We start from the raw sequence: 15,148 nt of genomic DNA, 5'->3' as shown, positions 1-15,148 counted from the left end.
AAATTGAGCCAGACCTGGTGACTCAGGTATGTGAATCCAGTCATTCCAGATGCTGAAATAAGATGTCTGGAAGGTCAAGGTCTGCCTTAGCTTTGGAGTAAGTTCAAGGTCAGGCTGGACAGCCTACCATGATAGTGAGACGCTGTCTCCTGTATAAAAAGTAGAAAACAGTAAAAGGACTGGAGATACAGCTTAGTGGGAAGCATGAGTGGAGTACATTGGACCAACCGTTCCTCTTCTGAAAATGTAAGGAGAAGACGATCTGGTATCCCCTCTCCCCTGAGACCATGTGCTCCTGCTGTCATCGTATTGTTTACATGGAAACCACCAAAGCATCTGCTGGTGTGTAATAAATGAAGAAAATTGTGGCATGCACGATGGAATGTTATTCAACCAGAAAAAGGAAAGGAATCTTGCCATTCAGGACAACCAGATGAACGTTGAATGTGTCCTCTCTTTAAGGTTTCACCATAACTCTTTGAAGGGGCACTGCCACCTGAGAATGCAACATGCTTTTCAAATTACTATCTTATTTATTTTTATGTAAACCAGTGTTTTGACTGCATATGTGTGCGTACCTGGTGCCCACAGAAGTCAGAAGAGGGTGTTGCATCGCCGGAGATTGGAGTTCATGATGCTTGTGAGCCATCATGTGGTTGCTGGGAATTGAACCTGGGTCCTATGGAAGAACAGCCAGTCCTCTTAACCGCTGAGCCACCTCTCCAGCTCCTTTCACAGCATTTTAAATCTGCATCCTGCGGGCAACCGTACAGATACTATTTTGTTTTTCACACCGATTCCCTTCCTGTATCGCCATCTGATTTTCAAAGACAGCCAATGAGCTGCTTGCAGCTGTGCCTAAGTCAGGGGTTAGCAGAAAGGTGATCCATGGGCTAACACCAACACACCACTTGAGTTGGCATGGCCCATCATCTAAGAAGGTGTTGGAAATTTTTAAGGAGTTGGAAAGCTCAAGAGCATATTTTCTGACCAACGAAGCAGTGCAGATTCCCTACCTTGCTTTCCGTAAATAGGTGTTGATGCACGTTCAGCTGTGTGCGTCTTCACCTGGCGCTCCTGGCGGCTTCTGAGCAGTCTAATCATTGTGGGAGAGGCTCTGTGATCTACAAAGCTTACAAGAGTCATATCTCTGCCTATGCGTAAGTCATTCTCAGCATCATGGTGTCAGTTAGTGACCACCAGGCATTACAGATGCCAGCAACGGGCCATGGTCCCATGTGATCTGCTGTTACTTTTTCTAGAGAGGGAAGGGTACTCTGGCTGCTCTGATGGTGAGAATAAATGGTCAGGAATAGGAGCATCCTGATTGGGTGTCTCAAGGGAAGATAAACTTGTGCGGCTGTGTCATTGTGTGTGAGGGATGCAGCAGGTTCAGGAGTGCAGGCTTAGGAATAGGAATGTGCTGGGAAGCTCAGTGAGTTGAGGTGATGGGAACAAGGGTTGCTTGGAGAAGGTGTGTAAACCACACTCGTCCCCCCCAATGGATTTTGTCCTCAGGGTGAAGATTGATATTTTACAAGCCTGTGACGTGTGTGTGTGTGTGTGTGTGTGTGTGTAGATGGGGCTTTTGTATACACGTGTATGGAGCCCAGAGGCCACTGAGTATCTTCCTTAATCACTTTCCACAGGAACTCTCAACAATGCTGGGGCTCACCCACCCAAAGTCCCAGCAAACCTTTCTGTCTCCAGCTCCTCAGAGCTAGGACTGAAGGGCGCACTACCACGTCCAACATTTTATGTGGGTCCCGGGGATCCAAACTTTGTTCCTCACTCTTGTACAGGAAGCTCTTCCTGACTTAGTTCTTTTCCCAGTCTCCTAACATTTCCTTAACGATGGCTGTGACCACACCGGGGAATAGATACAGGAAGAGGGGAGAATGGATGCTGCCGAACCAATTTTGCAATGGTGATCCAGACAAGAGAGATGGTGGGGCTAAGCAGGGTGGGAAAAAGGCTTCTTTCTTCTGTGTTCAGATTAGCATTTAGATGGCTGGTTTGGGGGTTTTAAACGTTAGAATAACCCAGCACTATAAAGATTTTTTTTTAATTTTAGAAATCTTCTCATTACATAGCAAAAAAAAAATAGTTTTACGTCTTAATTGCCTTCAAAGATTACAGACATCTTCAGGACAGATAAATCCCGGGTTGTCTCAGGATGAACATCTACCGTGGAAATGCCACATACTGTTTCAAAATTGTGCAGAATCCAAAGCGTTGAACTGTTTCCTAGGGAGGGAAAACACACAAGCATCGTTCATCAGAAATTCCTGAAAAGGAAGACGGACAACAGAGCATTTGGTTCAATGACAGATCTCCTTCTGGTACCATGAGCTTCGTGAGAACCAGGGGCTGCAAAGAGGAACCCCAGGCCTGGCGAGGCGAGAGCAAAATCCACTGATTTCATGGATTCCATTTTCCTAGGTAGACCAGCAAACCACCATGAACGAGCGAGCCTTCTGCCTCCCCTCAGATGTTCCAGTCTTTTATCCAGAGTTGCCAGGGCCGTGTTCAGTCTTCTCTCAGCACTGCGTTGGCCCCGGTCCTCTGAGTCAAGTTCTCTCACATTTGCCACAGCAAATGATGACGAGCCCATCTGCCAGGCATATGGAATTGGTGATGCTCAGCAAATCTTTGTCCCAGCCTGGCCCCAGCGAGTATTCCGAACTGTCTTGTGAGCCCTCTTTCCTCTCCTGTGCCCTCATTGTGCCGTCTACCACGGCAGCTGTGGAAGCGGCCTACCTAATTATTGATGTCTGCCGTCATTCGACAGCCGTACTGTGAGCTTCTGAGGCAGGAACCGAGTCATGTTTGTCTTGGCACTCCCCTCCCTGGCCTTCCACAGGGGATCGGAGCACCCACCTCATCCAGAGCTGTAATCTCTGGCTTGTTTTAGCGGCCTCGCCTGTCATCCCTAACAGCTCGGTGCGTGCGGTTGCCAAAGTTCAGATGTGAGGAACAGAGACGGCAAATTTTGTGCTCTCGTTGACCTCGTAACCAGGGCGCTATAGATTTTCTAGTTTGGATTATTGCTTCCTTTGAGCGATACTTTGAAGAAAGCTCAGGTTCCCCCATTATCCTAACTACATTTTAGGTAAACAAAAATCATCCACTGTGTGTGTACATGTTCTTCACTTTGTTTTGAGATGGGTCTGTTCCTGAGCCTGGAACTTCTCTTCTGGGCTTTTATGTGGTGCTGGAGACCAGAACTCAGGTCCTCACCCTTGAGCAGTAAATCCTTTTCCCACTGAAGGATCTCATCAGCCCCATAGTTAACACACACTGAATGAGCTCTTAAGGTTACTTAGCTGTGAGTTTTTTGTTTTGTTTTGTTTTGTTTTTTAGGTAATCCTAGTCTCATAAGTAGGCTATGATCAGTTTCAAACACATAGCTAAACTAGTAGCAATAGTATGGTCTCCAGTAGAGGCTAAGAGTCTATAAAGTTAAGAGTCAGAAGTCTTGTGGTTCTGGTTAGAACAGCCTAGAAGTGTGGTTGACAGGAGCATGGAAGAAAGTTCTGATTCTCATTGCTGGTAGTCAGGATACCTCGAAGAGCATCTTTGCATGCAGAGCTACTGAAAGTTTGGGGGGCTAAAGATGCTCGTATTTTTTTTTTAACTTAGAGTTGACTCAGTACTATAGGTTTTGTGATGCCTTGGGCTTTGTTTTCAGTACCCGTGTCTCACAAGTTTGATGAGAAGGTTCAGTGATGTTCTCTGTGGAGTGGGGGAGTCGGGGACAGTTCTGTCACTGAGAGTCAGGGTGAAGAAAAGGACCTCTCAGGCTCCTAGTTAGTTTGGTCTCAGATGCAAACACACAAACATAGGGGGAAATTCTGCTGGAATGATCTCCTCCCGAGAGAGCCCGTGCAGTCTGGTTCATTATTCCATCATCTGCTTGGGCCTTTTTTAGGTCAGCCGGAACTTCGAGCTGGTTGGACGGGTTAACTTGGATCAGCTGGAGCAGATGAAGGAGAAGATGGAGAGTTCCAGCAGCGACGATGAGGACAAGGATGACGAAATGAGCAGCAAAGCTGAAGACAGAGGTTAGTCTCACCCTGCCCTCTGAGTCCCAGATTGCACCCAGAGCGTCCACAACCGAGACAGAAGGGAGGCAGGAGGCTGCTGTAGGAAGAACAGAAGGAATGATCCTTCTTGGTTAAGTAGCAGAACAGACCGGCTTCGGCACCATCAGGGGCCCTGTCTTTACAAACTTATTACCAGCTATAGACACTCCAAGGAAAACAGAGATTTTCTTCCTAATTATAGATATATGTTTGCTGGAGGGAAAAAATATGGCTCCTGGCAAGGAAAACTAGTTCGGAGGAACCTTCAAAATGAAGATAAGCAAAGAGCAGGCTGAATGATGCTGTGGGGCTATCGAGGAGCGGGAGTGAACTTGGAACTGCACACTCCGTTAGAATGATGCTGCTAGAGTCGTAGTGAGAGGATGCAATGAACTTGAACTCTCTACACGTTCCCCTGCAGGCCTTCCTCTTAACTCCCTTAGAGCTCTGTTTCCACTCTGTCAAGAGGGAGAGACTGTCTCTCTCATCCTTCTGTGTACATGCAGAAAACACCAGCAAAGGTTTTGTAGGAGTTTTGAACTATATTTTAACTGCCCTTCTGCCATTATTCTAAGATAAAAAAGATTCCAAAATGTGTTAGTTACAGATAACTCATTTAGGAGATCTAAAAAGTTGTTCTTATCTGCTGATTAAACATGGAACACTCTGGGCGTGCTCAGGCTGAGGTATGCGCGCCTACATGTGTGTTGGGATGGGGATGGAGGGCTAGAAAGAGGAGGGTACAGCAGCTAAGAGTGCTTGCTACTCTTGAAAGAACCGAAGCTCAGTTACCAGCACTCAGTTTTGGCAGCTCACAGCCACCTGTAACCAGCTCTAGGGGCTCAGATTCCTTCTGGCCTCCATGTGTTCCTGCACCCCGTGCACGTAGCCACAGACATACCCAAAATTCAAAAGAAGTAAGGTAGCCTGGGATGGGTTCTTTGAGTTACTACAGATTGAGTAAAAAGTTCATGCATGGATACTGTAAATATGAGGAAAAAGCTTGTAGCTACCACCATTGCAGTGATGGGAAAATCATATTAACGGCCATTACTGAACATTGTTTCTTTAGTCTCATGAAGCATGAAGGGGTTTCCTCAGTTACCCAGTCAGATCATGGCCCCTGTCTGTAGGACTTGGCTTCATGTTTTAGTGAGATCACCAACTATCGAATAATAGTGATGGTGGCAGTGATATTAGCGGTGGATAATAGTGATAGGGTGGACGGTATAGAGATTTTTTTAACTTAAAATCTTCAGACTTTGAACTTTGGTATGTTCTTTGGTTTAACTTGACAAGCAAAAAATATTGTATATTTAAGTGTTTTAAAATTGTGGAATGGCTAAATGGAGCTAGTTAATATAATTTTTTTCTCCCATACTTATCTTAGGAAGTAAGAACTCAATCAACTGAGCAGTTTCAAACTTCAGCAACATTATTAATTATAGTCACCACGATAGAAAATTGATCTCCTGAACTCTCACTCTTCCTATCTACATGAAACTTGGTGTCTTGACCAGTGTGTCCCCAGCTGCCCACCCATGGGCTTTGGCAATGCCCACGTCACTGAGTTTGACTGAGGTTTCACATTGAGTGAAACCGTTTAGGGTTTGCCTTTGCACACGGTTTATTTCCTTTCACGTGCAGCCCTCGTCCGTGTCACCTCAGACGACAGGATAACGGTGTAAAGGGCACACCAGTGGGTGTGTGCGTCATCTCTTCTGTATCCTTTCACACACAAAGGGCCTCAGTGGTGGATTCTGTGTCTCTGCTGTTGTGAGTGCTGCCGGAGTGCCGGCCTCTTTTGGTAGACTCGCTTGGTTTTCTTTGGGTGTCAAGCCAGTAGTGAGCTTGCCAGGGGACTTAGAATGGTCCATAATGGCTACCCTAACTTTTGTTCCTAATTAGCTAGGAGTCTACAGTGTTGTGCTTTTCTTAGCTTCACCGACATTTGTTAGTGTCCCCACTTTTGGTCGTAGACACTCTTAACTGCTATGGAGCAGCACTTAAGGCTTGAATTTGCATTCCCTCCTGTTCGTGATGCAGAATGCCTTTATAGCTGATGTCCTTTGCATATCTTCTGAGAAACGCTTGTACAAAACCTTTGTCTATTTCTTAATTGGGGAAATTCTTCACTCAAGTATTGGCTGAGTTGTTTGGGTTCTGCATACGTCCGGGATGTTGACTCTGTGACAGATGTGTGGTCTGAAGATGTCACCTCCCCTCTGTGGGCGCCTTTTCATCCAATGTCTCTTTAAAGGCTCAGAAACTTTTCAGCTTGATTTAGCTCCAGTTCGTCTATTTTTTTGCTCTTTTCACTTGTGCTTTGGGGGTCATGTAAAAAACATGAAAAATCGTCTTCAGACCCATCTTGAGACCGGTGTCACGGAGATTCCCTGTTTCCTCCAGCAGTGTTTACAGCCTTGGGGCTTACATTGCATTTCAATCTCTTACTTCTTCTTTTGAGGTTTTTTTTTTCTTGCTGGGAGATCAGGATCTGGTTTCTTCCTTCTGCCTAGGATGCCCGATTGTCCTGGTGATCATTTACAAGACTGTCTATTCTTGTAAATTGCGTGATATTGGCAACCTTCTCAAAAATCAATGGCTGTAAATGTAAAGATTCACTTCTGGACTCTGTTCTGCTCCATTGGTCCATGAATCTGATTTTAGGCTGTTTTGATTACCTTAGTTTTGCAATATCATCCTAAAGTCACAGAATGTGGAGCTTTTTATGTTTTCTCTGTGTAGCTCTAGTTGTCCTTGAACTCTACTTTAGACCAGGCTGGCCTTGAACTCACAGAGGTCCGTCCACCTGACTCTGCCTCCCGAGTGCTGGGATTAAGGGTGTGTGCCACCACTGCCTGATTTCAAACTTTTTATCTTGATCACATTAGATTATTGTGTTTTTTTGGGGGGGGGGCTTCTGTGGTTATTTGGTATTATAAAGATAAGAAAGGCCTAGAGATGTAACTGACTGATAAGAGTACTTGCCTATTGTGTGAGAAGCCACCTTCTCACACCACCCCACCACAGCCAAAAACACTGATTAAATGACATGATAGCCAAGGCATGGACCTATGACCTATCTAGAATATAGTAGGTAATTAAACTATAAACCCAGCGAGGTTGAATCTCACAGTCTTCTGGCTCCATTGTACACTGCACACACTTCCAACCCCCCAAGTGATAAAATGTTCTTTATCAAAGAGAACCTAGCCATGAAATCTGAGGGTGTATGGGCCCTGGGGCTAGACTCTAAGGGCCCACGGCAGAACACCGGGTCAGACTGAGCCAGGTGTCTTTCGTAGGTAGTTCTTTTCTGATGTGGGTTTCTCAGCCACGCCCTTCCACTGTGATAACCAGTTTGGCCTTTGAATCTTCAACCAACAAAGATAACAGAGCCTGGCTGTCAAGACGTGCTCACTAGTCAAGCTACTTCCTATGGCCAGCTCGTGAGGTGACACAAACCAAACCGGCTCAACTGTGGATCACGCCATTTCTTCTCAAGGATATGATTGTGAACCCAGAAGTATGCCTTTTTTTCTCTTCCTTTTTTTTTTTTTAAGGAAAAAAACCTTTTCACAAACATGTTCTTCATAACATTCTTACCATCCCTGCACTGTTTTGAGTGTCCTCAGGGAGAGGGAGGGAAAGGATGGCTCCGACTGAGGGCACAGAGGGTCCTTTTTCTTCCTGATGCTCTGACCTTGCTGTCCCTCTTTAGGAGATAAAAGATTCCTTATTGGGTATCATGGCTTTCTCGTGTCTAAGGCTGAGCACATGCTATTTCTGAAGCCATCAGCATTCCAGAGTCCTCTGTTTCCCCAGTGATGTCTCCCAAAAATAGATGAAACAAACCTAGGCCGTGAGGAAGCACAGTCCATGGTGAGATGTGTAAGGTAGCAATCAGGCTGGTCCAGCTCGGACTCTCTTTGCCCATTGGGCTCTCAGCAGGAAACCAGATGTAACTAGAGAGAATGGCAGGCCTTCTGCTTCTCACTGGAAAGTGTTGTGTCTGCATCCACCAGACCTAAACACATGATGCAAAAGTCCTTCTCGGGTAAACAAGTTAGTATGGGGGACTGACCCTAGTGCCTTAGGAATTGCAAGCCAAAACCATCCCTTCCCTACCACTCGTCCTTGCAAGAACAGCTTCCTTTGTCCCATCCCCTTTGAAACCATCTAGAATCAATCTTCCACCACCTCAGTAGATTCTTGCCAAGAAGACAGAGTCAACAATAGCCTCGGGTGTTTTTGCCAGACATCCTGGCTTCTGGCAGAGGACAGGAGGGGGTATTAGCTCAGCTCTCAAGCTGAGGGAGAGTGATTTAAGATCTGACAGGTAGAATGGCTTCTTCTTTGAGGATGAAGCTGAGCATGTGCCCTTGGAGACAATAGATGACTGGCTTCATGTTTCCTGAGGGCAAAGGAGCAAGTGCTAGCAACATTCTCCTCAGGGGTAATCTGGGCTTTCATAGAGATGCCTTCCGCTGGGGGCCCCACGGCCTTCTTGCTACCCAGTTCCTTTCCAAACAAGAGAGCTGGGGAGTGTGCTCAACACAGACACACAGCAAGATCGGCCCTGGAAGCTCAGAGGGAATTTCAGAGAGCAGCCACGCGTGAAGAAATTGAAAGAACCCAAGCCGAACGCTGCCCGCCCCGCCCCCTCTCATTATGCAACTGGGAGGAGTCAGGAAGGCATTCTGTTGATTTCTTGCCCAAGATAATCCCTGCTAAGGAATTAATGCGCGGAGCAGATGGTGCTGTCTCATTTCCAGTGAAAAGAATCAAGGAAGATAGTCTGTGCAATTATTTTTAATGGCTTGTGTGGTGATCTTCTTAATTTGTGAGATGTCTCGTCTTTTGTGAAAACTGGTCTTGTTCACATAGCCTTTTGTGGGAACAGAGCCCCAGTTAGTGTCCTGAAGATTTCCTGAGCTATGGGAGCATTTCAAGCAGGAGATGTCTTCCTGTGACATCTCATCTGTGGGGCCCACAGAGATGACGATGATCAGATTTCCCCTAAACTTCAAACTTTTTGCAGAATGGCTTACCAGTGTGAGGTCTTGGCCCTCCGTGGGCCAATGTAAGACTTGGGGGCTTAGGACACAGGACAGCACAAAGGCCGTGTGAGCCCTCACCTTTGAGCTTGCCATGGGGTGTGGCCTAAAAGCAATTAGCTAAACGACCACGTTTATCAGACCCCTCACTTGTGCCAGTATCACAGGAGTAAACAAAACAGCTGCGTCAATATTTGATGTGTACACCAGACAGGTCCCGAAATGTCTGTCTGGCCCTGCATTTGTGAATATCACTGGTTGAGGAATAAATACTGAGCAGCTGGACCAGGATCCGTCACTGACTAAGGACATGCCTTCTTTTCTTTTTTAACGATTCCATGTGTTTATTTATGGCACGCATGAGAGAGTGGCATATACGGCGCTCATACTTGCAGGAGCTGCTGGTTTTCTTCTCCCGTCATGTGGCTCCAGGGAGTAGACTCAGATCAGGCCTGGTGGCAAGCAACACTAATCCCCTGAGCCATCTCTCTGTACTAGACACACTTTTATATAGGCCCCCACCCCCACCCACGTCACACTGTCTAGGGCCCCATCACACGAGGTTCTTTGCAGGGCTTCGAACTGTCCCCGGAACACGTTGAACTCACGTTATAAAGCTTCGGACTCACTTGGGGTTGAGTAAAAAGCCCTGTGGTCTATACTGTATGACCACGCTGGGTTCTTCCTGGGGTCTGTTTCCTTCTTGGTGAAAAGAGGAAGCTGATTCAGAGAGACACTGAGTAGCAGCCAAGCTGTCAGAGCCCTCACCCAGAGTGTGCAGAAGGGATGGGTTAATTAGAAGATAGATGCCATGGGATCCCAGAGGAGACCCAGGAGCCTTTTCTGGCAGGAGATTTGTTAATGATGGAAGCTATTGCTTAAGTGACTGGAACTCAGGACAGTTCCTGAGAGCTATCCAAGCATCAAGTCTGGTGATGGCCCACTGGGTAGCTTCCCAGGTAAGTCAGGAGCCATTTCCCCACAAATGTTGATTCCGGAAGCACACAGTTCTCACGCAGGTCCTTCCTTTCTGTTGGCAGAGCTGATGAGATTTTCTGACCGCGGGACTGGTGTGAACACGGAGAAGCGATTTCCATGTGAATTCTGTGGACGGGCGTTCTCTCAGGGCTCTGAGTGGGAACGACATGTGCTGAGACACGGCCTGTAAGTCGGTGCCCTAAGAAGACCTTTGTCCCAAGTGACCGAGAACTGGGAGGGAGGCTAGACTTTCTCTGAGAGTACGTAGACCAGCCCGCCCGTGTCACTTTAAAACATCCCCCCTGACACAGATCAGGTGACGCGATTCCCCAGGCTCGAGGGTAGTGTATCTCTTGGTTTGCCCATCTCTGAGAGAATGTGAATCTGGATCTGAGTTTCTGGCTTCTGTGTTGCTCATTTTATGAATGGTCTTGATCATGCCCATGACTTACCTCAGAGATACAGCTCCATCCCACCCGCCTCCCGGGTAAAGGAGGTAAAACGTTCCTATGAGGTTCTGACTGCTCACCTCTTTGAAGGTAAAATTGCTCCTTCTTCAAGGAACCCTTAGTCCACCCCAAACAGAGAGAAGTCAGTTGTGGTTTGTGTGAAATGCCCGTAAGGTGTCCAGACTTCTGAGAATAGAGCTACAGGTTTTTGGATTTTTGTATGTTTGGGTGATTTAGTAATAGACCTGATTAATCTTTAATACTAGAGTTGCTCCTTAATCATGATTGGCCAGGACCTAAGCTTCTGAGCTCAGCCGACGGGTTTAAACACGAGGAAGTTCTTGCTGTTTCCCCGCTGTAGCTCAGGGAAGGAGATATCAAAATATACTAAAGTGGAAAGAAAACATGGCATAATCATAGCATAGGATAACATTGAATATTTTTCAGGATCCAAATTGTTAGAAAGAAAGAGGTTTACATGACAAAAAGAAAATCCCTGGCAACTTAGTTATATACACATCGAGTTCCTTTGCTTTTAGGATCAGAGAAGTAAGCACAGATGAGATTTGTTGGTTTACTGAGGAAAAACCTGTGAGGGGCCCAGGAGGTTCACTCAGCTAATAAAATGCTTGAGGATTTCAGCTCCCTGCCCAGAACCCAGGTTAAAAATGGTGGTGTACACCTTTAGTCAGGAGGCAGAGGCAGGCAAATCTCTTGAGTTTGAGGCCAGCCTGGTCTACAAAGAGAGTTTCGACAGCCAGAGAAACCCTGTCTTAAACGAAAACAAAAGCTGGGCATGGCAGTGTGTATCCGGCTTGCCAGGTCTGGGGAGGCAGAGCCAGAAGGATCCCTTGAGCTTACTAGCTAGCCAGCCTACTAGATTTGACCTAGCCAGAGAGAATGCCCTGTCTTAAAACAGAAAGATGATGATGCCCAGGGAATGATCCGTGAGTTTGTCCTCAGCTCCTGAACCCCACCCACTCCTCCCCCCCACTCCTCTCCTCCATCCCCACCCCACTATGTAATGGTTGAAATTAGAGACATGTGCCACCACCGCGTCTGGCTGATGTCTGTTTCTGCCATTTGTTTTGTTTTCCCAGGGCATTGCATGACACCAACCAAGTGAGCAGAGACGAAGTCCATACAAAAGAGATGGTAGACGATAGTATGCAGCTGCCCTCCATAGAGGCGAAGGAAGACGATGAGCCAATCGGGATAGACTTTTCCCTAAAGAGTGAAACCGTAGCCATCTGTGTAGTAGCTGCCGACAAATCTCTCCTGGAGGATGCAGAGGCCAAAAACGAATGAGAGTTTGGTGAAATTCTTATCAAACCTTACTTGAACCGTGATGAAAATGTGGGCGGGCCGGCGTGGGCTGAGAAGGGAGGGGACAGAGAAGAGAGAACAAAGCTGCTCTTAGGACTAAACAATCTATTTTCAAAGCACTGGTAGCTGTGTGAGTGAGTATGTAAATTAAAGTTATTTAAACGATCGGAATACGTGGCTCCTGTCCCGTCCCTACATCCTTCTTCCCGGATCTTCACCACGGAAGTTTTCGTCGGCTGCGGTTTGGGAAGTACCTTCCACGGGCACGGCGGGCACTCTCCGTGACCCTCTCGGACAGTGTGTGGCAAACCGAAGCTCCGGGACAGTAGAAGACTTCTCCTAGGGGAACAACTTTGTGGGCGCACAACTTTCCGTGCGTTTTTCTAGTTTTAATACCTTAAGCTTTTTTTCAAGACCTAACTGCAGCCGCTTTGGGAGAAAAAATAATAAATAATAATAATAACAGAACAGAAAAAAAACTGCTCTGCATACAAGAGTCACCTGTTTCCTAGTACCTCAGACTTAACCAAGGGAAGTCTCCGCGTTTCTCTGTACTACCTGTGGCCCTTGTGGTTAACTGTAGGGAGAGCTGCTGGACAGGATGGTGAACGGAGGGGAAAGAGAAAGACTTTTAAAGAAAGGAACACAAATTGTGCTTAAAATCCCCACGCGGGTTTTATTTCTTAAAATACTGTGATTTTTTTAATTATTTTAGTAAAAAACAAAACAAACAAACAAAAAAAAAAGAGAAACAGACTTTAATGGCTAGGTAGGTGTGTGTGAACTGTCACCCCGTACTCCAGGTAAGCCGTTTCTTAGTGTTCAGCTATAATTTAGAATTTGGTAGGGTTCGTGTGAACTAATTTTAAGGTGATTGTGGGGTTTCGTTGGCCACATGTTTATTTCCTCTTGGTCTGAGTGTTACGAACACAGCACAAATTCGGTTGTTCTTTTTCCATGTGAGTTGTCCTTTGTGTGTCTGTGGTTGTTCTCATTGGAGGTCGATGGAGCGGTAGAGGATTTTTGTGTGTGTGCGTGTGTGCATAGGAATTTTTATAATTTTAATACAAAGAGGTCAACGTCCCTTGTTGTTGTTGCTGTTTTGTTTTTCTTTTGTTTTTTAATTTAAAGAACCAACCTCCCCGCACAGCTATGCAGCACGTGGGCCAGACAAAGAGGTCCTCTCACCCTTTCGCTTCTTCTCGAACAAACACGTCACGTCGTCTGTCTCACACCAACAATCTCTCTTCGACTGAGGCTGGCTTTCGTGTGTGATTTGAACTCTGTTTTGTTTGCTTTCTGCATTGTGAGGTTTTCTCGTTTCTTGGGGGAGCCATTCTTTCACGAGCACGGGCAAGAGATGGCATATCCTACAGGGAGCCTGAAGAAGGGCTTTTCTCTTTCCATCTAGCTGGTCTGTTTCCCCACATAAGCTTTTCTCTCCTTCCTTCCTTCCTTCCTTCCTTCCTTCCTTCCTTCCTTCCTTCCTTCCTTCTTTCTTTCTTTCTTTCTTTCTTTCTTTCTTTCTTTCTTTCTTGTCATTTGGCTAGGGCATCTTAGACTAAACTTAAGTCTACATTTATAGTATGTTCTGATTGTGAACAAGGGGTTTCGTTCCAAAAAGTATAGAAGAGCTTTCTTGAAGCTTAGGTTTTAGGTGTGTGTGTGTGTGTGTGTGTGTGTGTGTGTGTGTGTGTGTGCATAAGTACACATGTGTGATGAATGTGTGTTGGCGAATGTATGTCCTTTGGTTACTATGTTTCTTCTTTTGTTTTTGTTGTTGGTTTTTTGTTTTTTGTTTTTGTTTTTTTAACTTGGAAGGGTTGATGGGTTGGGGGGCGGGCCAGAAGGGATGAGGGACTACTGAGATGACGGTGTCCCACATAGCTTCAAATAAAATCCATGGAAAGATGTCAAACTTGTGAAGTAAGTACTTACTTGAAAAGCATGTTTTTGTTTTTGTTTTGTTTTGTTTTGTTTTAATTTTTCGGCTTTTTTTTGCTATTAAAAAATTTTATTTGTAGGGTGTTAATTTAATGTTTTTTAGGGATGGGGGCCATCATATGGAAAGCAAAAAAGGGGGAAAGTGTGAAATATCTAGACAAGGATTCGTTTGTGTCCTTACTTGTTTTTGATTGGCCTCATTTCCAATGTACTAAACAGTTTCATGCCTGGATTGGATGTTTGCGATGATTACCAAAAACAAACAAACAAAACAATGAAAGAAAAAAAGAGAAAATAATTGTGACATGCTTTTATCACTACTTTATTTTTCAAATAACATGTAAATATTGTAATCCATTGGATTTTGTTTTGCTAACCTGTTAATAAAAATATGGGACCATTATCCTTTTAACAAGGCTAGAATGTCATTTTTTTCCCTTTTTCCATACATATACCTGATGTTTTGTGGCCACACATTTTTGGATGCATTCTGTTTCTGTTGACTGTAATGACATAGAATTTACAACATTTTTTTGTTGTTTAATTTATACAGAGGACATTTTTTTTCAGAGCTTGAGAGAAGAAAATAAATAGCAAAATGATAACCTATTGACTCCAATAATCAGTGTTTCCTGAAACTTGATGAAGGACAAGAGGGATCCTGACTCCTTGAAGCCAAGGGTTTAAACACACAAAAAATGAAAAATAAAAAAAAATAAAAATAAAAACCACAAGTAGGTTATTCAAGTTGTTTGCAACATACATTTTGTAATGAAATGTGAGAAATTAATAAAGAATTTTTTTCACATGTGTCTATGTGCATCTGTCGTAAGTCATTTGTGGGTGTGGTTACAGACAGGCAGGCTGGCAGGGAATGACAAAACCCGTTTCCAGTCTACGTACTGAATCTAAACAGATGTGGAAAATGGGAGATCAGGGTGAGGGGTGAGCTGAAGTTTTAAATGTCAGCATTCCTGCATCAGGACATGCAACACGGATGAAACGCTGATGGAGGGGATGTTTTCCACCACAAATGAGAATCACTTGTTTGTGGTAGCTCACACCTGAAATCTCAGCGTCTAAGAGATTGGTGCAGGAGGATCACCACAACTACTACCCCCTCCACCACCACAACACACACACACACACACACCATGTACACCCCCTCCAGCATAAATTGTGGATCAAAATGAAGCTTCAGGAACAAATGCCAGTACTGGAACCTCATCCAGGAGCTCTGAGCCCATGATAGTCACAGCTCCTGGAGGATCCCGATTGGTACCTCTATCTCCTCAAATCCTGTGCC

The 15,148-nt window shown here is 45.3% G+C and overlaps 1 protein-coding gene across 4 annotated transcripts in view; it reads left to right on the top strand.

The window, feature by feature from the left end:
- The window catches only part of Znf462 (zinc finger protein 462), a 133,133-nt gene extending 118,477 nt beyond the window's left edge, over positions 1-14,656 (top strand). For all 4 annotated transcript variants that reach the window (XM_075967196.1, XM_075967195.1, XM_075967193.1 and 1 more), the window contains 3 exons: positions 3,932-4,064; positions 10,186-10,309; positions 11,673-14,656. In XM_075967196.1, coding sequence (XP_075823311.1) covers positions 3,932-4,064; positions 10,186-10,309; positions 11,673-11,880 — 465 coding nt within the window. In that variant the 3' untranslated portion in view covers positions 11,881-14,656. The remainder of the gene's footprint in view (positions 1-3,931; positions 4,065-10,185; positions 10,310-11,672) is intronic.
- Positions 14,657-15,148: the final 492 nt, after the last annotated feature.

This window comes from Microtus pennsylvanicus, chromosome 3 (genome assembly GCF_037038515.1).
Source record: "Microtus pennsylvanicus isolate mMicPen1 chromosome 3, mMicPen1.hap1, whole genome shotgun sequence".
NCBI classification, from domain to species: Eukaryota; Metazoa; Chordata; class Mammalia; order Rodentia; family Cricetidae; genus Microtus; species Microtus pennsylvanicus.
The sequence above is the reverse complement of the archived record's forward strand: the minus strand, read 5'-3'. Positions and strand labels throughout refer to the sequence as shown.